The sequence below is a fragment of the Heliangelus exortis genome, chromosome 5 (genome assembly GCF_036169615.1).
Source record: "Heliangelus exortis chromosome 5, bHelExo1.hap1, whole genome shotgun sequence".
Taxonomy (NCBI): Eukaryota; Metazoa; Chordata; class Aves; order Apodiformes; family Trochilidae; genus Heliangelus; species Heliangelus exortis.
Genome location: NC_092426.1, coordinates 12,702,518 through 12,729,524, shown reverse-complemented (window position 1 = coordinate 12,729,524; position 27,007 = coordinate 12,702,518). Strand labels below are relative to the sequence as shown.

Sequence of the window (27,007 nt, the reverse complement as noted above, 5' to 3'; positions counted from 1 at the left end):
AGGAATGAAAGCAGGTCTTGATCATCTTGCTTAGCATCATGCAGGTGCTCACATGCCCTCCACAGACAGCAATTCTTTCCTGATGGACTACCACAACAACTGAGAGAAAACAAGGCACAAGCTCTATCACTTGTACTGGAGCTTAAGCTCCTTACTCCCTTCTTTTTTCTCTTTCCCACCCCTCAATTTCAAGAAATAGGAAAGACAAGATTTGGAGATCAAGTCAAATGTCCAATTTATTTTTATAACTTGAAACTGGAACAAACGTTGTTTTGAACGAGCGTACAAATGAAATGGTAGACACATGCTGAACTCAACATTGTGACAGTAAGGGAAAAAAAAAGAGGCCAAAAATCTTGTACAGAGAATAAAAGGAACAATAAATATTTCACTAAGCCATATTGAAATGACCTCCAGCCATCTCAACATTTTATCCATAATAAAAAAAAAAGTGCTCTCGTTTTTTAAACAGAGCACAAATACCAAGCAATAATAAATAGTTCCAAACTTGTAGTAAAAGACAAAACCTCCAAGTAAACAACAAAAGCTCATACAATAAGTAATAGAAAAAGGTAATAAAAATATTTTGCCTTGCCGGTACAAATGCAAACAACTTAAATCAACGTTACTTTGCTTTGCAGTTCTAAAATACAAAGAGCACCATAAAAATGAGTTTGCCTGTGATAAACAAAACCTTGGACTGTCTTTTATATAGGACTGGGATGAAATGCTGATATTTTGACCCTTTCCTTAAAAAAATGCGGGGTTTTTTCCTTTCTAAAACCAGGTTCTCAAACCTATCCTGTTGCCAAAGGACTTGACTGGAGTTTTGCTCTGGACCTCAAAGGCAACAGGACTAGACACAATGAAAGTAGTAAATTCAACCTTAAATAATAAGAAAAATCTATTTTAATTGTGAAGAGAACTATGGCAGCATTCTAGCTATTTTATGTCTGTTATATTGTGCTTATGGCCTAGTAAACTACAGTTCTTCTAAGCAAGAAGGAGGGCCATTTCATTATCACAACAGTCTACAGAAACACAACCCTTGTGCTTTTGGGTGACTTATTGTTATTTTCAGTGATTCAAGTCACAAAATTAGACAACTGCTGGTGTTAGATATCCTGGATAATTAAAAACAACAGGGACACCAGAGTTCCTAAGCAACTTATGCTAAAATGAAAGGTAAAATTCTTTCCAAAATCAATGAATTATGGACTGAAAATATGCAATTATTTTCTGCTCTTTGTTACACTGACACACGCCCAAGGGATTCTGCTGAATTCTGTGACATGACTCTGGATTTATATGGATGCCAGAGATCTGAATTTTAACCAGAGTGAGATCGTGCCTTTAAGGGACCACATTCCAGCCTCAGCTACGCTGGAGTAACCCAGGACTAAGAATGATGAAAAATTCCTGATTAATATCAGCTTAACTGAGATCCAGAATTTTCCCAGAAGTCTTAAGGGCATGTTGCTCAAGCCAGGAAGACATATAGCTTATCTGTTAGGTAGCTGGACCAAATTCTCCCTGCTGTTACACCAATGCCTCTCCATTCACTCCAGCAGCTCTGCACAGATGAAAGCAGCAGAAGAATTTGGCATGGCAATGGGGTTTTTTTGTTGTTGTGTTTTCATTTTACCGTCATTTCCTGCAAGAGTGGTGAGCATTTTCTCCTTCTCCCCTTCACTAGAGCATCAGTGCCTCTTCTGACACCTGTCTTACTCTGGACCCAAAAGGGAGAGAGCATATGATAGAGAGAGAGAGAGTGAACAGCAGAGAGAAATCAAAAGGCACAGAATTTCATCCCAGTCCCTCAAACATTCAGAAATTTATGGAATGTACAATTAGAAGTGAAGAGCAGCAAAGCAGCTAATAACATGGACTGGCAAGACCTGTACATGGGGTAGGTCCTGTTCTGACAGGGAAGAGGAGGGCTATGCCTGGACCAATTTACTTCAACCTGGTTACAGCTGTACCAACAGCAGCCCATTTTACATCAAAGTGGATGCAACAGCTCTCACTGTTTGTGAGAAAACTACTTTCTTCCATAAGGTGATAGCAGGGTGAAGGGTGCAGTAAGTAGGGAATGTGGCTTGGAGAAGGAGGATGTGTTGGACACCTTCTTGTTTGGGAGGAAAAATCTCCTCTCTCTCTCTTGAATCTGTGGGGAAGCTGTGGGATGGCACCTCAGACACCTTTACGGGAACAGAATTTCATTTCACACAAACAGGCAATAACCATCGAGCCTGGTTCAACCATACCTGGTAAAACCTTGATGCAAGGGGTCCAGGCAACTTTGAAGTTATTTAGAGCCCTGTGGGAACAGCACTTTTTTGTAGGCCATTTCTGACAAAAAAAAATATATATACAACTAAAATTATTTGTGAACAACAACAACAAAAGAATTAAAAATAAAAAAGCAATTAATTATTTTGTTTGTTTCTTTTACTCAAAGGTCGTCTAACAACCCCATTTTTTCCTGTACAATAAGGACTTCACATACAAATTTTTTTTTCTTTTTGCAATATTTTATCCTGCCAAATTAAAAAAATATATTATGGCAGCCTGTTTGTTTGTTTTTATTTTTATTTCCAAATTCACTAACAAAAAGGTACATTAAATCCCTTTAAAAGGACAAGCGTACAGTTAAAAAATTACAAGCTTCAGTAAAAATACAGCAAGTGCCTACATCATATGAATCAACCAATATCAATATCCATTCCAGAAGGAGAAGGGAAGGGGAGAAGGGGAGAAAAAAAGAGAAAAATAGGTACAGGTCAGAAACGTGATTTTTTTTTCTGCAAAGCAATAACAATATTAAGCACTTTTTTCTACATACTTTTTCTACATGGTGTAGCAATCACCTTTTAATCCCCGAATACAAGATTCTATACATTTTTTCCAAATAAAATTTCAACACCCAAGGCAGAAAAAAATTTACTAAAACTCAAGACTTTACAGTTACAGTGACAAGAACAAATTTATAGACCCACCATTTAAATTTTACTGCAACATTTTCAAGGAAAAAAGAAAAGTTTTTTTTTTTTTTTCTTTCTGGTTTTGTAAAATGCCCAGGCATTCTCCATTATTACAAATACTGGTCCACTTTTACAGTAATCAAGAAATTTTAATATATATAATATATACTAAAACCCCGTCACCAAAAGAAAACAATATACACATGGCCATTATGGCATTTTTTTTAATAACCTATTAAGCAAACTTTGAAAAAAAAAAGATTGCTCAAACACACATACACACAATTTCTTTTTTACCCTTGTATGTATTCAATACTGTAAACGTATTTTAAGACAGAGTGCACTAAATTTAACTTTTAAAAAAATTAGCCGTTGTTCCTGAATTGTTTTTTCTCATTCAATGATAACAACTTGTAATTTGTGTCATTTGAGTTTTAATTCAGCAGTAAATCATTTCCATTCCATTTCCTAAGCAGCGTTGTCCTGAAAAAAAAAAAAAGGCTGAGAATAATTCAGCTAATGGATGTCCGAAGTTGTGCTGGGTATACATCTTCATTTGATTGGGTCTTATGGCATTTTCATGTCCACTATCTTCAACCAGTAATTTTTATTTTTTTTTTTAGTAAATGTGGCTCTTTTTTTTCTAAAGTATGTACTTTTCATACTTTTACTTTTTTTTTTAAAGTCTTTTCATTTCACAAAAACGTTTTGCATTTGTCTCAAGAGACTCAAATAGGAAGATCAGTTTTCAAGGCACTCACGTCAAATTGAATGGCAGTAGAAAAACTGTCCAATAAATTATTTTTATTTATTTTTCTTTATAGTGCCAGTATTGTGAATGCCATGCTTAGCAACACTGACACTTAATCTCAGCTGTTCCCTTACAGTTTAACCCACCTTTGGGCCAAGCAGAATAATATCATGTAATTTCTTGTTGAGAAGCCATTTTTCTCTTAACCACAAACAAAAGCTTTAAAGTGCGGGTCAACATAATTAAATCTCTAACCATAATTGTCCACTGTTTGTTAATATTAGTCATAAAAGGCTTTAAAAATTGAATTTTAAAGTAGAGCAGGTGCATTTTTCTTCTCTTTACTTTTTTCCTGTTGTAATGCTTTTTTTCTGACCACAATTCCATTCTGTTCCTAATTAAGTTAAAGGGAAAACTTTTAGCTACTTTAGTAGGAGCAGACTATAAAAATCAAAAGATAAAATGAAAAGAATTTATTTTTCCCTTCTTTATAATAACATCATTGTACATCATATAAGATAGTTCTAATATTTCCCTTCATAAACCAAATACCTATGAGTTGAGGCTTTATACTGATAATTTCAGACTTTCACATCCTCCAATAATTATTTCAATTCCAGCAAATCTGGACGAAAGTATATGTCCTCCTTTCAAGTTTATGATTTTGTTATTTACAAAGAAAAAGAATGACATTTGGCTCCTCCAAGGTCTGAAAAGAATATTACAGTACTCAAGATGTACTTTACTGTTTCCGAGAAGAGTGGTGGGAGGGCAAGAGGGAGGGAAAAACACCCTCAAAAGTGACAAAATGGCCATAACTTTTAACAACACAGAGAAACTATCTGATTGCAATGGACAATTATGAATGCTTCTGTTTTTTGAATGTAGCTGCTTTCTGCACCTGTCTTTTTTGTTGCCATAACTTTAGTGATGAAATCCATCTAGAAAAGGCCTCTATCGTCAGCGACATTGTCAGTGCTACATATTCGATCCAATTCCAAAAGAAAGTGCTAATTTTAAAGATTGTTATTCGCCGTACAATTTTGTTTTCCCTAATCTTCAAGGTTTTTTAAGAAGAGGAAAGGAAAATTAAAGAAAAAAAAAAAAAAAAAGAAAGAAAGAAAGAAAATATTTCAAATGGTGGCTTCTTCACAAGAAATTACATATGCTTAGCTTAAATTTCAACAAAGCAGCGGCCCAAAAATTATAATTTAAAAAGATATGTTTCTCCCCTACAATGCAAGTAATCTCAGGCTATGACTGGGTAAAATTAAAAAGGGATACCCAACAAAATTTTAAAAGAAATTTAAACAAAAAGAATAAAAAAAAGTACCTGCACATGCCAAAAAATTACAAAAACCCAATAAATACAGAAATTATTGCACAGTTAAAAGGCTCCACAATTTTTACTGCCTTAATCAACCCTCAGGTTTAATAGAACTTTGTAGACACAGGTTATACTTTAAGTGCCAAAGTCTGGCACCTACCATAGTTATGCTATGTTATGTTTACGGAGGCAAGTTAGGTCATCTTTTCTCAGTTGGCAATAGTTAAACTGTACAAATAAAATGTTACCTAGACCCCTGAAATTTAACCTAGTGGGGCAGGGAGGGGAAGGGGAAGAGGTGGGGTGGGGAGAGGGGGGGGGGCCTTAGCTTCTTTCTGCCTGCTCAATTTTGACGTCATTTGTCAGCAAATGTTCTCCATGCCACTTTTTCATGTGTTTCTCCAGGGTGCTGTAAACACTGAAGGGCATCTGGCAAATGTCGCAGCGGTAGACCTCCTTCCCTATCTGGCCATGCGTTTTCATATGGCGCGTCAGCTTACTGCTCTGGGCACATGCATAGTTGCAGAGCTCGCATTTGTAAGGCCGCTCTCCAGTGTGGCTCCGACGGTGCACCGTCAAATTGCTGCAGTTCTTAAAGACCTTGCCACAGTACTCACATGTATCGCTCCTGCGCCCTTCCTTCGAACTGGGTCGCCCAGGACCGGGACCGCTGATGTGGGGGGTGCTGCCTCCGCTCGCCGTGCCGCTGCGCCCTGAGAGCCCCCCGTCCAGCATGTCCCCCGGCGGGGTGGAGAAACGCAGGCTCCCATTCTCCGAGGAGTGCTCGGAAGAGGTTGCGAAGGGGGATTGTCGGGAGTCTGTGAATCCGAGGAATGGATCCTTCATGAAGTGCCGCGATGCTGCGTACCCTACCAGCCACTGGGAGTAAACATTTTCAGAAGGTATTATCGTTGCTGGTGGCAAGTCCAAATCTTTCTCTACCTTTATTCTTTTAGAGGAATTGTTTAAACTGGGGCTTGTGATAGGTGTTGGCTTGCGGGGGAACAAGTTTGGGAAGGGTTCACCCGGGCCAAAGTTTCTTCCATTCACTGTCCCTTCCTCAGTGCGGTCCAGCTCTCCTACCACAGAGTCTTCATCACCTGGATCTCTCTGACAGAGGTCTCGAGGACACAAGTCTCGCTGGTCAGAAGACCTTTTCATGAAGCTACTCCTCTTCTGTTTTTCAGCTAGCATGTCATTATATTGCTGGATGGCACCTAGACTTACATTCTCGATGACTTTTCCCAGGACGAGGGATTTCTCGTCCGGCAGTGACTTGGAGCCATTTTCTCGGTTACGACTCAGCTCTGAATCCATACTGAAGCTTGACTCTGGACGGCTCTCATTCTCAAGCTCCTCTTCCTCCTCCTCCTCCTCCTCCTCTTCCTCATTGTCATGGCCCAGGGAAGGATCGCTCTCATTCCTGAAATCTGCCTCACTGGATTTCAGTCCCTCTCCAGTGAGCTCACTTGTGCCTGGCTCGGGGGAACTAGTGGTGGACAGCCCATCATCTGACCTGCCTGTCATGGAGCCAGCTTTATGCATATGTGTTTTCATGTGGCGTTTTAGCTTGCTGGCCTGGGAGCAAGCATGGTCACAGAGCTGACACTTGTAGGGCTTTTCTCCTGTGTGACTACGCCGGTGCACGATAAGGTTACTCTGGAACTTGAATGTTTTCCCACAAAATTCACAGGACTTGCTCTTGGCCTGAGGCTGGGGAGGTGTAGTGCTGCTGGGAGGCATGGGGGGCAGTGGTGGGGTGCTCAAAAAAGGTGATTTAGGACTTGGCTGGAAAGGATTCAACAGGCGATGCATAGGGTTGGTGCGACTGGGCGAGACTGGCGGAGGGGTGGAACTGTTTCCTGCCAGCTCTCGAAGCCTTCTGGAGAAATCCATCGCTGGGGATTCAATTGCCATGGGGTTTAAACGCATAACTCTGTCAAAGGCACTGGGATGCTGGGCAACTAACCCCATTTCTTCGGCACTAAGGCGATGTGGATCCAGATGATGACGAGGCGGTGGGCTGAACAGTGGAGGTGTGTTTGGGAGCCGACCCTCACCAAAGCCAGGGTGTTCACGCAAGATGGGTCCTGTCATCCGCAAAAGATTGAAAGGGTTGTTGTCTCCAAGGAAATTCATCAGCGGGGACTGTGCAACAGTCTCTGGTCCCAGAGGAGGAGGGATGGTGATGCGTGGAGTAAGGGAACTGTTTGAAGGGCTTGTTTCCAGGTAGATGCGGAATCCATGTGTGTTCTGGGCATGCTGAAGCAAGAACCAAGCGCTATTAAAAGGCTGCTTGCATGTTGTGCAAATATAGCTTGAAGGCTCATCTTTACCTATAAAAGAAAAACAGAAAGAACACTCAAAAAATAATACAGCGGAGAACATTTAAATACAGTTGGCATGTGCTTTATTTTGCTAGCACATTTCCTCCTTGGCGTTTCTGAAAGAAGGACTTAATTGCAATGTATTGAATGATATAAATTGTTGAACAGCACATTTACTCACCACACTTATTCACTTAACATGTATGACAAATATCACACATACGCACTGGTGCTATACACATTTATATTCTCTAACTTGCAAATACAACTTTCCTGTATGACACATAAGGATCCAAATTTTTTCATGTGTTTATTCCACAAAAAGGAATTTGTTTCAAAGGATTTATGATGACAGATGAAAACCAAAGAAAATGCAGTGTGGTAGGTTTTACAAGGCACCTGCAAGGAGCTTCAGTGTCATTTTTACTCTTTCATTTTATATTTGTATATACTTCATGCAGCATTCCCCTGAGATCTTGCTGAATTTAATTTATACATGCTTCCAGTCATGCCAGCACTTCCATTTTTAAAATACCATGTAGGTATTTAGCTATACAAGTCCTGTTCAAGTCAACAGGAGCTTGGAAAACATACTCTTGCATAAACCACTTTGAAATTCTTTTTGCCAAAACACCAAGAAGCCACTCAAATGAAACATCCGGTAATCAAAGCCGACAGCACAGTTGCAATTAAGAGTAACAAATGTCAGGCCATGCTTGAACCAGGTCCCAAGAATTTCTGAGCCTGAGCCTGCCCTCCAATGCAGAAACACTCACTGGAGCCAAAAACATTGTTCTGTTTGCCTTTCTAGCCTCTTTGAACGGCTGCATAAATGTGGAAAGCATTCCTTCAACCTTGATTCAGCTTCACATAAAGGACAGGTGCGGACAAGCCTGCACTACAGTCAGAATTTTGCTAGCTAGAAAATTCCAGTCCTGGGCACACTATAAACTATGTGCTATCTTCAAAAAGCACTTTTTCGCCCCTTCCCTTTTTTCAGTGCCTCTGCAAGACTCTGATAACTTCATAAGTATGTGTCACCTTGAAAACTGTGACCCAGGATTTGGTTGAGTTTTGTTTCTTTTTTTTAAATGAGGGGGAGGTTCCCAGAAAAATTACACCCATTTTGGGAAATCTACAATTAATATCCTGTTAGTTAGTTAGTTAGGTTTTTTTGTTTATTTCTTTATGAAAGGATATCGTTTGGCTAGCGATGGTCCTGCTGCACCTAAAGGTACTAAGCCTCTTGAAATTTCATAACCTAGGCTTTCCACCTGACCCATATCTTCATAACAGATCCACAGCTGAAATACACAACTCCTTCCTAGATGGGGGAGAGGGAAATTGAGAGTCATAAAAACCTGTTGCTTTATCTTGAAAATGAGAGTTTATAAGGTGAATAGAACTGTGTTATCAAAACTACCTCTGTAAAGGGGAATGACTCATAGAAGTTAAAAAATAAATAAAAAGAAAAAAACTAAAATTTAAACTCAAAGGATTGCTGCTGGCTGAATTCCCCTCTTCTGGCTGTTGCAGGAACAGCTGCTGCTAACAAAACCTACAAAACCTTATACAAGAAGGCTAGAAGATTATCTGCCTACCTATCAGCCTGTCAGACTATCTCATCTTATCGCCCACTGAACATCTATAAAAGCGTAAAGAAAAGAGCATCTATCAGATTGAGACTTATTTACAAAGGTAGGTGATAAATGCAGTGCAGCTCCTCACGCTCCTATTGATTTAGTAGGTCTATTGCTGTTGGATAGCAGCTTCAGACCCTGATTTCTGAGAAGCCAGCACTCCATAGCCAAGAAAAAACATACACAGCATAGCAGGCGTTTCTGCCTGTCTGACACAGCCCCCGGTGCCTCAGCCCTGCACACTGCATCTTTTTGGGACAGACCCAGTTGCTTTGATAAATCTCGAATAACTGCTATTGGAAAAAGCACAAGTTTGGGAACGGTACTTGGCTTGGAAAAACTGCCCATAACTGTTATTGACATTAATGAAAGCCACGTACAAATACAGAAAGGAACTGATACATTATCCCTTAAAAATCTACTCAGCACTGAGGCAGTTAGGGAGTTTTATGTCAGCTCTGCAGCCAAAGCAACAGTAAATGCTCCCATTATTACTTCAAATATTTAAATTTCTGTTTCTTACAGAAATATGATGAAAATGTCTAGACCTTTAACTTTTCTTGCACAGCAACATGTGTAGTATAAAAAGTGACAGAAATCACTGAAGCAGACTAAAGTATATAACATACCCTGTCAAAAGCTTTTTTTAACAATATGTTTTACCTCAGCTCACCCTAGAATAGATTTTAATAAAGCCCCCTCTGAAGTGTGATCTAATAGCAAATGAAGTGCAGCATCTTACAAGGTCATATATCTTCATATTAAAGAGTGCTCTGCACCCTTCACCTTCATTTTATCCACTCTAATTAATCGATTTATTACCCACAGCTGTTCGATTCTTCCATTTTTAAAGTCACGGTATGCATTCCTTTTTTGTTGTGGGTTTTTTCTTTAAAAAAATGAAGTATGTGAGCATGTGCATGTGTGCGTGCATTCTCCTTGCTTATCTCAAGAGCTGACAGGATGAAGCAAGCAGCTGTGTATTAGACTGTGACAACAACAGCAACACGTTTACTTCAGCAAAGGCACACATTTAAGGAGAAAAATTCCTGAGCAGTCTGAGGATCAAGGCTAAAACTGAAATGGCTGATTAAAAAAATTACCCTCAAAATGGCAGCTGGCTGGATGCTTGCTACTACATGTTACGTTGAACTGAGATGTTTTGGTGTGTTTTGTTCTACAAAACTTCACCCCTATGTAATTGAAGTGAGGAAAGTAAAACCCTCTCTTTTTAGTTTTCTTTCAAGCAGAGCAAATTATTGCTATTGGTGATATAAGATTTTCAAGCTAGAAGTCATCAAACAGTCTTCCTTTTTTTGTTGCTTAGCTTTTATGCTCCTTAATAGTCCTGTACAGGAGACCCTGACACGATGGCAAAATTGACTGCAGGCTGCCTGGCTACGAATCTCTAACTGCTTCACAAGTGTTCGTGTCTGCATGCCTATGTTTATATATATATTTTAACTTTCACAGCCCTCAAAGTCTCTCCCCAGACTCCCTGTTTAAAAAAAAAAAAAAAAAAGAAAAAAAAAAAAAAGAAAAAATGTTCATTTCCATATTATCACTTCATGCTTATCTTGCCTAGAAGTTGCCCTGAGCAGTGTAGATGCTTACTTTTAAGAACAGAACAATGTCAAAAAGTCTTTGAAGATCCACTCTGAACATTTTCATATTAAAAAACTTGCTAAATATTTTAAACATGCCCAGAAACAGCCATGTATTGCTCAACACTTATCCTTATATTTAATAATGCAGTGCACCTACACTATAAAACTCTTTGTTATAAGGCTACTTTTGATATATGGCTATCTTAATCCCTTGCCTGTCTGAAGGCTGTCTAAATACCCACTTTATGACAACTACATATACAGTCTTTGCCATATGTGGTCTTTATTGCTTTAGCATGTGCTTTACTTTCAGCGTGTGAGCAATCAACATCAGTGAAACATAAGCATAGGCTGAAGTGCTCTGTTAGTGATAACATTATTCATGTGCTTAAGAGTTAAGCATAGGTAAGACTTCATTAACACTGTTCAATGAATTGCACGTGGATTCAACCCTACAGTCTGTAACTCGGCGTGATTTTAGGGGCTAATGGCTCAATTATAATTATTTACCTTTGCATTACTTGATAGATATGGTTTATGTACTGAGATGAGACATCCAGGCCACAAGCTCTGAGCAGCCAATAGTAGCTTCAAGATTGCACTAAAGCCAAACAAACACTGCCACTGAATTTCAAACATGAGACAGGTTTGAAGGACTGAATCCTACTGAGACACAGATGTGTATGTTCAGAAATACTGATTTGAAGGCTAGGAAGGACCATGAAATTAAAGAACCTTAAAGGGTTGCCCTTGTCCAGTTCCAAAGGGTGTCTATATCTATTACTATATATGGCAGATGCCATTACCCCACTTCAAGAGCTATCTGGATAGTCTACAACCTTCCCAAAGCCTACCACATTCCTTCTCTCTTTTACCATCATGAATATTCCCCAAATGCCCAATCTAAATCTTTCTTCCTGCAATTTAAGATCCTAATATTTTTACCTACCTACATGTACATGAAAAACATAGAAAACAATTTAATCTGCACATCACATACATATATAATCCAGCCCAGTGACCAGCAGTTGAACCATTTCATGTCTTTTAGTACCTCCTTCCCCAGTGTGATTTGGAAATGCCAAGTGAGAGATAATTCATTATATATTGGAGTAGACTGTGGCAATGGTTGACTATCTTCAGTATTAAAAATACTATTTCTTATTGCAGTTGCTGAGTTCAACTGCCAACCATTGGATCTTGTTTAATCTGGTAGATTAAAAATTTCTTCAGTGTCTTCTCCCAAAGCAGATAATTATAAACTATGAACTTATTGAACACTCTTGCCTTTTGTTCATATTATGACAAAAGATGGTCTTTTCCAGAAATACTAAAATGTGTTCCCTCCATTACTGCATCACAAAGTATGTTCCATTTAAAATCTCAAAGCAATAATGAGAGGTCTTCTCTTTCATGAACAACAGAAATTCAGATCCTGCCTCCCAAATTCTGCCCTTGCAGGATGTGATGAGAAAAGATGGGTCAGTTTGCCCATCCCAGAACAAAAGTAGCCTGGGTCTGTGGACATTCATCCCACTGCACCAGGCATCCTCACTATTGACTTATCTGTCCTTTGCAGTCTGACTTGTAACATTCAGTGGTACACAGCTCTTCCTACCCAGCTAGCACATGGCTTTCTATATACCATGTATGCTGAGTGCCTTTTCCCTGGAGATAAATTTTCAAAAAAATATCCTCAGTTATTCTGGATAGTATCAAACAGTAATCAGAGTGAGATAAGAACTGTTGAGAATTCATTATTTTCTACTGGGCTCCAGTGACATCCAGTGAGTTTTACCCTCAGCACGTGTGAATAATTCCATTAGCTGTAACAGAGAACAAACTCTCCCCCTTTTTAATCACCCACCTGTAACTCCTGCCATGACTGTTGTGAGGACCTACAGTCAGGTCCACATAACCATGGCCATTCTTTACCTCTAGCAATACTTGCCACATAGTGTTTCTGGTTCCCTTTACAAAAGTTACAACAGCTGCTATAAAAATGTAAAGGGATTTCAATCCTGCTTTACTGCACCTTTAGAAGTTCAGAAAAAGTAGAAACTTGCAAGCTTTAAAGAAAGATCTTTTATTGTAGCACTCAGGAACAGACGTATCATGTTCATACAATCCTTTCACCAATGTACTCTCTTCTCCAACACTCAATTTTTAATGAGTATTTTAATAATTATTCCTTGTTATTATGATGGTTACACTTATAATACCAATAAAGGTAATGTGGATGCTCCATTAAAAACACACCTTTAATTGAATTATTATTAAAATTAAAATACCGTAATTGAGAACACTAGTTTAACAAGTCTCATAACTTATAAGACTGGCTGACATTAAAGAGAAGGACATTAAATACTGGAAAGATTTAGTGTTTCATAGTGAAGAAAATATATGGTTATGTGTGGTTTGACAGGTCACCTAGACAAGGGCCAAATAATTTCCAGGTGTCTGCAAGTGTGGATATGCAGTGTGAACTATATCAGTTCATTCCCAATGCTTGACTGAGTATTCAAAAATATCTCTAATGTAGGTATTTCTGCTGAAGATGCTTTATAAACCATATTACCACTCTAAATTACCCAAGTTAGCAGGAACATTTACTTATATATGGTTATGACTGAATAAACACATGCTGAGCACACACAGTATTGAGAGGCTTAGCCTCCCTGCATTCCCTGGGGTGTTCGGAAGTGTTGCTGCCTTCATTCTAGATGGAGTGACAGTCCCAATAAAAAAGACAGAGGTGTTAAGTAGGGTCCAAGCCTGGGTAAGATTCACCACTGCCAGTACAATGCCATCCACTAGCTTTAAACAACAAATGCAAAAGAATAATTTTTATGTGTGTCCCTCTTCATTTTAATTTTGGTGTTGACATGAGCTGAAGATGTAAAATAAGCACAACTCCTATTTCCATCCCCAGAGCTAGCAGTGCATTTATCCCTACACTGCCTTGCCTAAAGAAAGGGCTTAGGAGAGTCTTGGATCACACCCTGCTGTAGTAGATGGGGACTGTCACCAACAGTTCACAAAGTAAGCATCAACTAGCAACTGAAGTTGGTGTCTTATGACTTAGCAAGATGCCTGCAGTCTCACAACCTAAGCCTCTCCAACTCTTTACTCAGAGGAACAGACTCCCTTGTAAAGTTCAGTTGATACAAAGTGCATCTCAGTCAATGAGAGGAGATCAAGGTTTAGGTGCAAGAGCCAAAGTATGAGGAGCCATGTAGCCTCTAATCATTTGGAAATGGGGAATCTCAGGATGAGGTTGGAAGAAAAGACTGTGACAAAAACAAAAATAAAATTGTTTTAAGAGATGGGTAGAAAAATAAGGGTGTCTGAAGAAAGGAGAAGTAACTGAGAAGTAACTTCTCAGTAACAGATTCCTGTTTCCTCCCCATATCAGTCCCTGTTCTCTTTTCCTACTTTGCCTCTTGAATAGCCTATCTCCTCCAGTGCCATCTTCAAACAGAAGAAAAATCACGACTTCATGCAATTTTCTTCTCCCACACACTGTCTGTGTGTTTTACAGCTTTCCTTATCCTGCTTCTACCTGACTAGTGAGACTGAAAGTTCTCTGCAGAGGTTATGCAACAAGCTTTGTACCAAGAAAACCCACAAGATCCTCTCGTTCCCAACACTGATTTTAATTAGTGATGCAAATATTCAAGAGCATTTTCTACCTGTTGAAAATGATCTGCAATAGCACTAGTTAACACATATATATCAAATTAATATTACACCACTATTAGAAATGTACTATTGACCAAGCTTTGTCTTTGGTGGATTAAATGCTGCCCCACTTTTGGGAGGCTATTTTATTTTTTTGAAGCCATTTGTGCTTTTCAGCGGTGTTCCTTTCCTGTTAGGCAGAACTGCAAATTGTCTGTTTACCATTTTTGTAGTAATAATTTTTTTCATCAAATGAACTGTTTTGTCATACATGTGGAAAACCAAACAGATTAATTACCAGTCATATATATTCAAGAAATCAGAATATCATAATGTCTAAAGCCAATCCTTCCGTAATTCCAAGAACAAAGAGCATGAATCTTATAAATACCCAGAATTACAAACCTGGTACCTTAAAAATCATACTCTTAGCCAAACTCTGATTGAAACTACCCTAACATGAAATCAAAGTAGGTCTGATAACCACCAATGAAGACACTGAATTTTTCCAGATAAGCTACACCAGGTTATCCTGAACAAGGATCTTAACTAGGCTTATATGAATATATTGAGTCGTGATTTTTTTTCATTAAACTTTCCCCAGAAGCATTTTGTATGTCCTCTCTGGCATTTATACTTACAAAAAAAGAAAGAGACTGCAAGCAGACTACAGCCACACATAACACAAACAGATGCTTCCTGCTTCTTAATGGACACAGGCGACCTTTGGCTGAAGATGCAGCTTGTGTTCAATAGTCCCATTTTCTGCGAGACTTAATCATACCTCAGATCTGTACTGCCAGATTCACATAAATGAGCCAAATCCACAGCTCAGTTTAATTTCTAGTGCCATTACAAAATGGCAATATTATATTTTTAGGTATAAAATGTCAATAGTCATTTTGGGCAACTTCCTTCTGGATGTCCAATTTCTCATTCCTTAAAAGAGCTTGTGGCTTACAGGAAGTTAATGCTCAGCCCACAGAAGTGTAAGTAGTGCTTTTCCTTAGTGCAGAAAAAGGAAGAGAGATGTATAGCAAAAATTGAAATGCACAACACAGGGATTTTGATCTAAATGCACTATTAAAATGGAAAATAACATTTGTCATCTATGAACACTTTCTTCTAATTGGTGTTAAATTCAAAAATACAAAGGCAATTTATAAAGCAGAGAAAGGGAGAAGTGTGAAAAGTGAGGAGCAAACAGCAAAATCAATATTAAAAGATCAATAGTGAATGAGTTAACTTTTAAATTAGCCCTTTGTGATACAACAGTTTCAATTGACTCCGCCTTTAGCATCTAAACAGCTTTGTGTCTTTAGTTAGCTTCTCTGAACCTAGGACATCAGCTAACAGACAAAGACTGCTTTATAAACCTGCTGTGTAAAATAGTGAAAACTAGCAGTGAAAACAGGGAATGTAAGATGGGGGGGAGGGAGGAAAATGTACCAACTCATGAGATGAAAAGACCATACTACTACCCATGACTGGCAGTTTAATATATAGGATCCCACTTACAGCAGTTATGAAAAACCCTTGTACTGCTCAAGGACACTTTTAGGCCTTTTCTTTGCATAAGATATTCAAATGCATTTAAAATAATGTCAGCCTTTTCTAAAACATATGAAATATGCCAGCAGCTTCCTTTTAAAGCGGTTTCCTGTAAGTAGTTTTGTTTGAAAACTGGCAAGTGCAGGGATTTTTTTCTTTATGCCACAAACTATTCTAAGGTGCCATTTTCTCATCTTACAAGCAACAGTTCTAAGTAATCTGAATAGGAACTTAAAGGACGATACATAAAGGAAATTGTCCATGTCATATAATTGCAAAATAAAGAGTAAATTAGGAAATAATAAAAAACACTAAGGGATAAAACCAAATTTTCCTGATTTTTTTCCCCAGGAGTACTTCAGACTGTCTTACTGCCACTATTTCTTAAGGGTATAAGGTGTCTGTTCATGGCTAGCAAATGAAATAGCATTTTTGTTTTAATTCATTGCTTCTTTAACAAATGCTAACTCCCATCTCTGCTTCCTTAAATCCACAAAATCTCCACGTTCAGTCCTAAGAAGTATTATAAAGGCTGTAAATCTTGTTTTAATGGAATGTACATTTAGCTATGAGGAGATAATTGACGTTATGGAGGGCCTAGATGCTGAATTATATAGGTTATCTAATACAAAGGGGACTCATTACTGAAGCACTACAAACAAGTAGTAATATATGTATATTGTTCTGAGTGGCGTTATAGCAAAAGTGTTCGGGTCTGCAGGGATTTATAAAACACAAGAAAACAGCAGACATGCACTTGTAAATTTGTCTCATTTGTCTCTGAAGTTAAAGGTTATTCCCTTGATCTGAATTTGTAATAAAAACATGCTAGACTAAGGTTTGTAGAGAATGTTTGAATATGTAAATTGTGTATAATGATAGGCAATTATAGGGTAAAAACTGGACCTTATGAATGTTACAGAATTGCACAGAGCATCAAAGTATTTTCCTTCAGATGAAATATTTATCCTTTATGCATGTTATAAGCACTTTTTCAAAGGTATTCAGCAACCTATTTGAGTGGAGAGTTGACAAAAATCAAACCATTACAACTGACTAGGACTGTGGGCTTATGCACAGGAGAAGCCACAGCTTTTTAAAAAATATACATAATAAATCTCTTGAACTAATGGTTCCGGAGATGGATCCTCAAGGACAAGTTCCACTGATTTTCACTCCCTTAGATGAAAGCTGGTCAGATGTTTCTGCATTTTTTTTTTTAAGAAGCTGTGGGGGTGGAGGTATGGAGAGGGAGACTTGGGAGAATAACTAGGTAAGAATTTTTATTTTCTTGGACTGATTCAATGAAACCACGTTTCCCGTTCAGTTTGTTGGCTGCTGTTTTATGGGAATTAAAAAAATAAATAAATAAATTTAAAAAAGAAAAAGGAAGAAAGAAAGAAGAAAAAAAAAAAAGAAAAAAAAGAAAGAAAAAAAAAAGGATGTTGCATTGAGAGAGGAAGGAGCAAAGTCAAGAGATGATACTGTAGTTTATGCTACTGAAGATAAGGTTTTCTCCTTCTCTGAGCACGACAGTCTGCTCAGGTTAACCAACTGCAGTGTTAGAATAACTCCAGCCGACTTGTCACAGAGTACAAAAGTCATCAGCAACTGAATGTTCTTTTCTGCACCGCAATTAAGACGAATCAATACGACGTGCCACAAATGGTATTTTACTCTCAATAAGAACTCGGGCTGAGTTTATTCAGAATATTTTAGCGCTTCCCCAGGGGATTTTGGTCCGACGCAGATGGCAAATAAAGTACTCAGCCTAGGGCTAGAGCACATTATGCTAATTCTAATGTCAGATGTACTTTAATATACAGCTCTATTTAATCACCCCATTATTTCACATTTCCATATGAAAAACCTGCGGCACTTCTGCAGAGCTTTCACTCTGCGACAATGCCAGCTTCCTTCAACTAGCTCACTGCAAAAGAGAAAAGAAGACTGGTCATTCTCGCCAGTCAAAATGTTACAGTTTCAAAGTTTCAGTATTCCTGAATTTAAAGTGGGTCTTCCAGTGTAATTAGCAAATCGCTCAGATAGAATGCTGATATGTACAAAATGCTAAGGAGGTATGACTGAAAAAAAAAAAAAAAAACCAGCCCTCCCTCTCTACCTCATCCGCTCATGTACAAAGACATAGGCAGACACGTATCTCAAATCCGCTTACAGAACAGCAATAATAAAAATAATGAAAATATTTTCACAGTGCAATTCAACCAATATTCTCAACACTTGTCACTAAAACACTGCTGTTCCCTGCTGCATGGTTTCTGTTACTTAGAACAGAAGAACAGACAAGGCTGGCACAGCTGCCAACCTACAGATGTCTCTGAATAAAACCTTCCTTGTATATCAATAATTTTAGCCTGAAACAACATTTCTAAATAGATTTAGAAGCTACACACCTTCAGCATGAGCCACTGTCCAAAGTATCTGCAAATTTACCTGGATGCCTCATCTCTGATGACCACAGAATTTGAACCTAGGGACTTGAAGGTAAAATGATTCAAAACTGTTTACACTGAAAGGAACGAAGGAAAAGACTTCACTGTCGAGCTGTTTCTCAAGCCACGTAGGCTCTTGATGTTCAGACAGGGAAAGTAGAAGCATTCCTTGTATCACTCTACAGCATCCAAACTTTACCTTCAGAGTTATTCTGTGAAAGACCCTTAATTCAGCAGTTGTGTTCAGTCACCAGTGAAATGAGTTTCATGGTCTCAACAAAATTTTCCCTCAGTTTGACATAATTGGGGCTCCATGACTACTACTGTACATCAGGAAAAGCCAGGTCAGGGCTGGATTATACCGAGCTCCTGTTAGACTAAAGTACAAAGCTTAAGTTGATAATTTGTTTTAATCATTACACTAAACCTAAAACATACTTCACAAAAAAAAAAAAAAAATCTATTCAGAAAAAGACCTACTTTTTCCTCCAACCACCCAATCTGTATCCCTTAAAAATTGTTCAGCAATGCATGCAGCAGCCAGCACCTGGGGCCAGATCTCACCTGGTTTCACAGTTGTGCATCAACATTTAAAGATACAGAACTGAGCTGCTGTGCCTCAACATGGCATATGCCACAACTTCCATGTCCTAATTTGAACACATCAAATTATATCCCTCACATTCAAGGCAGAAATGTGTGTATTTTCAAGCTTTCTTATTATATATGCATATATGTGGATATACGTATATATGTATATGTATTTCCGTCTATATGTATATATGCATGATTTGCTCCCTGTAAGACTGGCTATGAATACAGCACTGTGCACAAAAAAGAAAGGAAACCGAGTACAGGCCAGAGGTCTATTCTTCCTCAGCTATTCAAAAACACAATCATATCTTGGGAGAAGCATATGCAACAGTTTCACCATACTGGAAGTTTTGCCTGAATGGTAATTATAGCACAAGTTAATTTAGTAAATTAGGGCAACTTTAAGATTTGATAAAGTAGAGAGTATCTCACCCTGAAAATGAGTAGTTAATTCAAAAGAAGGAGAAAAAATGTTTCCTATCCCACCAAAGCTCACCAAAGCCCATATGAATCTTTCTGCTGGCTTCAATGTGCTCTGGATCAGGGTCTTTTTCCACATTGGGACTGGTTTGTCTCAAGACACAGTCTTCACTGTAGGGATGAATCTGGCTTGTGGTGGTGTAGTGAAAGAGAATTGAGTTCACAATAGCTCTAAGCCGAAAGAACTCAGATGAAAATATTTTTGAAGAGTAAGTGGAGATTTATCTAGTAAAGTATCTTTTGTTTCTTTAGTTAAAAGAAAGACAGTTGAAAAGGGAAATACATAAACTGAAATTAATAATTTACCATTCTTTTGCTTTTTCTTAAACTGATAATATGTTGGGTTTTGGAAGTAAAAATGGATAGTAATAATTCTCTGTAGATCTATCCTATTTCTTCAGTTCACTTTAGATAAACTGACTGCATTCTTACACTCTGTTACTAAGAATTCTTTGAAAATACTGTAGCTTATACTAGCAAAACATTTTTTATCTTAGCATCTTTATTCTTGGCAATAAAAAAAATTGTGTAATGCCACTCAATTTTCATCACTACGGAAATTTGGTGAATTTCAGAATGTTTGCAGACACATCTTACACTAAGGGCTTCCTACAGGACTCAGAAAGTCCTGTAAAGGAAAATCCCAGACTGGGTGAAAAAAGAAGCGAAATAAGCAGAAGTTTTTAAAGGTTAAATATGGGGGCGACATGGGCACAAGGGAAGGAGGAAGGTATAAAACACTTTAGATGAAAAGTAAAACCCATCAGTTACAGAAGCAGAGATCTTGGGGGCTGCTCGAGATTAAGCAGTTAAATTGCAGTCTACGGCCATGAAGTTGCAAAAGATGAATCTCCAATAATACTTTCTGAAGTGCAAAGATAAAAACACAGTTTTTGCTCCTTAAATAGGTGGTGGTTTATGTCACTATAGCATGGCAGAAAATAATGTCTATGTCAGCTTGAAAGAAGATCCTAAAAACTTCCTATTTTATTTTTACACAATCAAGATTGATCACCTAAGAGAAGCATAATTAAACAATGCTAAGCATCCCAAGCCCTTTGAGAATGTGCTGCTGAAAAATATTTTTAGAACAATCACTGTAGTAATTCTTCTTAGTTGTAGAGACACTCCAAATCAGAAAGTCAATTTTTCCTCTATTTGCAGAAGTGTGCTGGTTTTCACTGGAAAGGCGCCTGTGTTTTGTTTGGCTGCTGTTCATATACTGCCTTGGCAGGATTTCCTTGGATTGCTTACAGTGAACATTGCTCTTGCATACAGTAGCACTCCCATTTTAACCGTCCCAGCCACACGTTTTCTAATAACACAGGGAGAGCTGCAAAATCCCTATAAGCACAGCTCTTTAAAGCAGTAACAGAAGGGGGTGGGGGCGGAGGACGAGAAGGGGGGGAGGCTCTGCCTGTTCGAAATCCAGTGCTGCAAACAGAGGAGAGTCCTTTTAAAAACAACCAATGTGAATTGTGTTTAAGGAGCAGCTTTCCAGGAAAAACAAAAAACATCTCCGAGAAGAGGGCCTGATTCAGCTGATTCACCACATCTGATCTGCACTGGCCGAGTTCCGAGAGTCACTGAATTGAGTCGTAAGGATTGTTTATTTTCTGTTTTTTCCTGCCCTTCTGACAGATGTGCAGATAATTTAATAATGCCTGGTATTACCTTGCGTGTTTGAGACCCTGCACCTGAGCCTGCATTCCTTGCGCATCCAAATTTTCCACCCCGTCAGGGGGGGAGACTGGGGTACACGGGGAACACAGGGCTCCACTGTGGGAATCAAACAGGCAGGCGAGAGGGAAGAGGAGGACATCTATCTGGCTGAAATAGTTGCAGGAAACAAATGCAGCATTTCTACCTACGGCTGAGAGAGAGAGAAAGCCAATAACAAAACCGTTATTCAGCTCCGTGCCCTTTACAAATAGGACTGACTTGTTAGTGGACAGCTGCGGCTCAGCCCCCCTCCAAGCCATTCCAACTTGCTGCCTTTGCCACCCTGCTTTTGGAGAACGACAGCAATTTGCATCTCCATGCATCTCATTTCTCATTAAGTAAGTTGATTAATTTGGGCAAGGGAAGTCGTCATTCAAAAAAACCAGAAATTTCCACTGGTATTATTTCTGCCTTTCAAAATTCCCACCCCCACCGGTCCAGCCCCCACTTTACCCCTCTCTTTCTCCCTGTTCCTTTCTCCCCCCTTCCCACTGCCTCCCTCCCTCTGCCTCTTTCTCTCTGTTGTTTACAAAGGTTTCATTATGTTTTCAACTAATCAGAAAGGCCTACTAATACACAATTAACATGTGACTATAAAAAAAAAATAGCTTCCAGAAGAAGGAAAAGTAATTAAGTAGAGAATGCTTTTCAGTAAGTGCTCGCTTTAACCCATCGTCAGAGAACAGAGTCTAGGTTAGTCCACAATGGATGGAACAGATGCCAAGGGCAAAATGTTAAAAGCAAATAAAAAAGGACATTATTTTCTTTGGGAATAATAACTATCAACACCACAAAAACGAACATCAGACTGCAGTTGTTTTTATCTGACCTTCTCCTCTTTCCTCCACTTTTCTAAAGTGCCTTTTCTGTCTGTTTCATTAAAATAAATACAAAAATAAAGGTATCATTTATTGCATCTTTGCTTCCAGGATGACAAGAAACCAAGTAATCAGCATCACTATCAAATGACACAATGCTGTAGGTTATTAAAAAGATTTTACTTTAAAATATTTAAGGCCTGAACATACTCATAAACTAAGTTACTGACTGAAAAATTGGTAGGAATTCTGCCCAAACAATGACAAGATATGTTGGAACCTCTACAAGTTGTGCTGTATTATCAGACCATAGAGGAACTATAGGAGCCAGCTTTAAGGTTTGCTTGCCGTGCTTGCAGCACCTCGGTTACTAATTCTGGATCTATCTGCTGACACTGTCCTCAGTCTGAGAGTTGCCATAGAGGTTGACAGCCTGAGGACCCCAGCATATATAAAATATACACAACATACATGTCTGTATAGTGGGGGAAGGAGGTGCATAAATTAAAATATTATGTAAATAGATTCAACTTTGTTTGTTTGTTTCTGGTTTCTTATGGGGATTGTCAAAATATTTCCAAATGCTCCCTGTGTTCCTGATGTATCCAGTCAACCTCCACAGCAAAAATTATTCCCCTTGGAAAAAAAATATATTTCTCTAGATGTCTGGCAGTGGAGTGGAGTGTTCAAGATATTTTTCATTTCTGTTCCCCTCCCTCAAATTAATCCTAAAACACGCAGACATTTAGTTGTGTATTTTGAAAACCAAATTCTGCCAAGGAGTTCAGTGTTTTGGCAGACACTAAACACCACTGAAATCAAGGGGGAGATAAGGGACGTTGGGACTAATGGGTCCTCCAGAGTCACAAAGGACCATGTGCAATAACAGCTCCTTTCCTTACATTCCCCCCAATTTATATTCCAAACTATGTATCACATACAGACTATTTTTTACTATCCAAAATCCCATTAGTTTCATTGGCACTTTAGGTAATAAGATTTGCATGGTAAAAATTCCATTTCTATTAGATTGGGTCCATAGGACTCACCAGACTGATATGATTGTCAGAGGAACGGGAGGATGTGTGGGTTTGTTACAATATGAGGATTTGTCCACATAGAATTTGGCACCAGTTTAATCAAAAGGACTCACTTTAACCAGTGCAAAACCCAGTGTAGCCTCTATTTCTGTCAGCTTAAAACTGGCTATATCAGGAAATTTCTCACTGTAAATCTATATATGTATGCAAAACAGGTCAGTTAAACTGGGGTGGCAATCAATTAAAACCATCTATACTCTGAAATACTCCAGATTATCTGTCTGAAAGACCCCTTTAGTTTAACTAGTGGAAGAGAGTGTTCAGGCTAGACCCAAATGCAGCGTTGACTTCACACAGGAAGACTGTAAGATAAATGATGGAATCCTGGGCTGGAACCTTGAAGTTTCTTGAGGGGAGAGTAAAATTAGTTAGATCCTGTCAGCCAGACACTACTACGCATGCCCATATACAAAATAAAACCCCTGGGTTATAACCCCATGAGGGACCCCATTATCAAACATGGACACCAGCAGAAGTTTAGGGAAAGAGTATGTGAACCATGGTAGAAAAAAGTTCACAATTAGACCCTATCTAGACCTCCCATCTCCCAGCAATCAATGACTTAGAGTGTTTCAGTATCAGGGGTTGATCCAGACAAGATTAGCATTTTTATTAACCACCTACCAACTGTTTCTGACTATGCCTCGTCCTTTTCTGAACCTGTTGTTACTTTTAGCCACAGCAACATCCTCCAGCAGTGAGTTCTACACCTGCATTAGGTGTAAGAAAGAAAACGGCATTTGCTTTAGGTCTTCTGCCTGATTCAGAGGGCACTGAACCGGGGCACCCGAGTGCCATGGCAGCAGATTGCTACAGAATACTTCCTAGCATTAAGGACAGCAAAATCATATGCTCTGCTTTTACACAGTTCTTACTTCAGCCAAATCCTACTGATTCTATGGGAGACTGACTTCTTACTAACAGCGGGCACAAGTCACATATGGCAGCTCCTTACCAAATCATCTTCCCTTTAGGTAGTTTGCTTTTGATTTCTGATCAACTGAATAGTTTCTTATTCTGTTCCTATTCTAGTTTTAACATCTAGTCTAGGTTTAAATGCTTTAAACAAAGGAAATGTATTCACCAAATGCTAGGAGTTGGGTTTAGAAGTACTTTGCTGGATACAACCTGAAAATCAGTCCTGGTCTGAAATTTTTTCCTAAAGCTCATTTCACATGTAGTTCAATGAGCCTATTATTGATGGCTGCACTCTCATTCTAAAAATGCATTTGATGTGTAGCAGCAACCTGACACTGAAACCCTGTTGGCTTCACAGATTTCATAACCTCACTCCAGACCTTCTGGAAATTGGGCCTGGAGAGTGTGTCACACTGCTGAATCTCTGTTCCTTGTTATTTGAATCATATTCCCTCTACCTGCCCCTTATTTAACTCGCTGATATATATATATTTTTTTCATCTTTCCATATGAAGCCTACCTGCCAACTTTTTATTCACTTGTGTTGCTCTTCTCTGAATTGCCTCCAATTTGTCAACACCCTCCCATTAGCAAGGTGCACAGAATTACACAGTCTTGGGTCATTGTTCTGTGAGAAAATAGTTTCCCATTTAGTCTTGCTGAGGATCAGATTCTGACTTCAAGAACCCTCTGGGATGGTAAAACTGATGACCAGATTTGGCCCATGTGCACAATAAAGGATGATAGTAGTGCACAAAATGAGAAGTTTGGGTATTTTCCACAGATCAGTGTCATTGTCCCTGGATCAAGCAGTGATCAAAAACTTCTACAACCCCTGAGAAAGGCAGGAAGAACTGGATGATGGAGGGATTAATTGACAACCTTCAGACTAGACTGTTTTGCCTTTATCAATTTCAGGCAGATGCTTAACTCTACAGAGAAGTTATTTTCTAACCAAAATATCATGGCATGCCAGATTTACAAAAAAATGTAATTGAGGGATATAGGATGCAAAGCAGCAAGAAGGGCCCTGGACGTGCACAGAGCAGAGAGAAATCAGGCTGACTTATAGCTGGAGTTTGGCGGGAAGCACTAGATAAGCATCCAGGAGTGTCTGACAGGGGACAGATAGTGAGGATGCCAAGGAATTGTTTGGGGGATCCCACTGGGGTATAACAAGAAGTAATGGGATTTAATTGGGCCAGTGACAGTCTAGGCCGATTATCAGGAAAACATTTCCCAACTCTGAGGCCAGCAAATCCTTAAGAGAAGCCCCAAGCCGGTGGCATCTCAGACGAGGAGGAGCCCTGGAGAGTATATGACAAAAATAATGTCGCATTGCCAGCATCAGGCTGGCATTATGAAACAGGCATTTTCTGCTTTCTAAATTTATGTCTGTGATTCACAAGAATGAATTGGGTTGCTTCTAGTACCCCATTCAGAAACACCGGACTCAACATGAGCTGAACACATCCCCTCCAACCTCAACAGAGTCTGTGCTGTATGGGAGCCTTGGTGCACTTTAGAAATGAGTGTTATCAATATCAATCACTGGGAAATCAGGTCAAAACTGTTACTATCTCATCAGTCACACAGATTGCATCTCTTTCCCAACACACACCTAGAGATTTATTATTAGGGTACTTCGGCTCTTTTGTATTTTTAAATCAAGCTGATTCATATACTTTAAAATTCATTATACAATTAAAATATATATGACAGTGAAAGATTTTTTTCCCTAGCTCATTAGGAAATACATATGATACATGTTTATAAATTGCATATTATCATCTTTTTACACCTAATGATATGTGCTTTCTCAGGCAAGATGGCTTCTTACTTAGACTAATTTATTCTATTCCATATCTACATGCACAAGGTATTTTTCTCTAAGCTCGGTCATTTAGGTCTATCCATAAAACATGTTCTTTGGGTTTTGCTGCGAGGGGCAGAGGGGAGGGAAACAAGAATGAACACTTGAGTCAATACTTATGCCTTTGTCAAGATGGATGAGGAATGGGTAAATCTGGTGTATATGCTTTGTCTGCTGAAAATGGCAAAATGGACTCTGCTCAACAGACCCATCAAAGTCAACAAGTACTCTCCCATTTAAGTAACAGCGAATGCTGGGTACCAGACAAACAGAGAAGTCCTAACCACTTCAGTGGATAACATGAACTTTCACAATGACAAAATGAACAGCCCTATCCACTCCCTCAAGAGGTAAGATAAACAGTCAAAGTCATTGACATGTTGGAAGAAATAATAATTTTTGAGGTATCAATTTAAAAATGCTAATTTCTATTTCTGCATCCTCCACCTATTAAGATCCCCTGCATTTAGTAGCCTTCAGTTCTTCCAAGCGCCAATACACACAATTGTTCTCAACTGCACTCTTGTGTTTGAAAAAAAAAATGCATTAACTTTGCCTTCCTGAAGACTAAAATGGGACAGAGGCATGAAAGCTCCCCTAATTCTCTAGCCCTCAAAGCATGAAAAGGGACTTGCATCTTTTTATTCCTCAAATCAAAGAGGACTTAAATCAAAGTGGTCACTCCTGCTTCAGCCTACGGCCTGACCTTCCTCAGAGATTTGGAATGATTTGTCACATCTCCTGCACAGTGTGGGGTGCTCTGAAAGCACAAAGCAGTGAATGGAAAAGGCTGGAGCCATATTTCACACAGTTCCACACTCCCAGTTCTTCCTCCCCTGGGTACACCGATGTGCTTGTGTCAGGTTTTGGAGCTGTAGGCTGACTGAAGGCAGAACAAGGCCCTCTGTACCTCGGCCATGTGCTGCCCCTTTCATAGACATTGCTATCTCTGGAGGAGGAGAAGATGTGGCTGTGGTGCACACACAATTTCAGCAGAATGGGGCAGGACTGGAAAGCAGGACGGACTGGGAAAGGTAACCAGACGTACTGCCTACAAAAAAACCACCAGGCTGTGAGAGAAGAGTCATCTGCAGGCTACCCACAGAAGAGGACAGTGAAGCTCCATTGAAGCTACAGATGCCTAGAGAGCTGAATACCACCCTTCAAATCTCACACTTATT

At 39.0% G+C, this 27,007-nt stretch overlaps 1 protein-coding gene across 4 annotated transcripts in view; it reads right to left on the bottom strand.

The window, feature by feature from the left end:
- Positions 1 to 218: 218 nt before the first annotated feature.
- The window catches only part of BCL11B (BCL11 transcription factor B), a 95,499-nt gene continuing 68,710 nt past the window's right edge, over positions 219 to 27,007 (bottom strand). For all 4 annotated transcript variants that reach the window (XM_071745645.1, XM_071745642.1, XM_071745644.1 and 1 more), the window contains one exon: positions 219 to 7,398. In XM_071745645.1, coding sequence (XP_071601746.1) covers positions 5,387 to 7,398 — 2,012 coding nt within the window. In that variant the 3' untranslated portion in view covers positions 219 to 5,386. The remainder of the gene's footprint in view (positions 7,399 to 27,007) is intronic.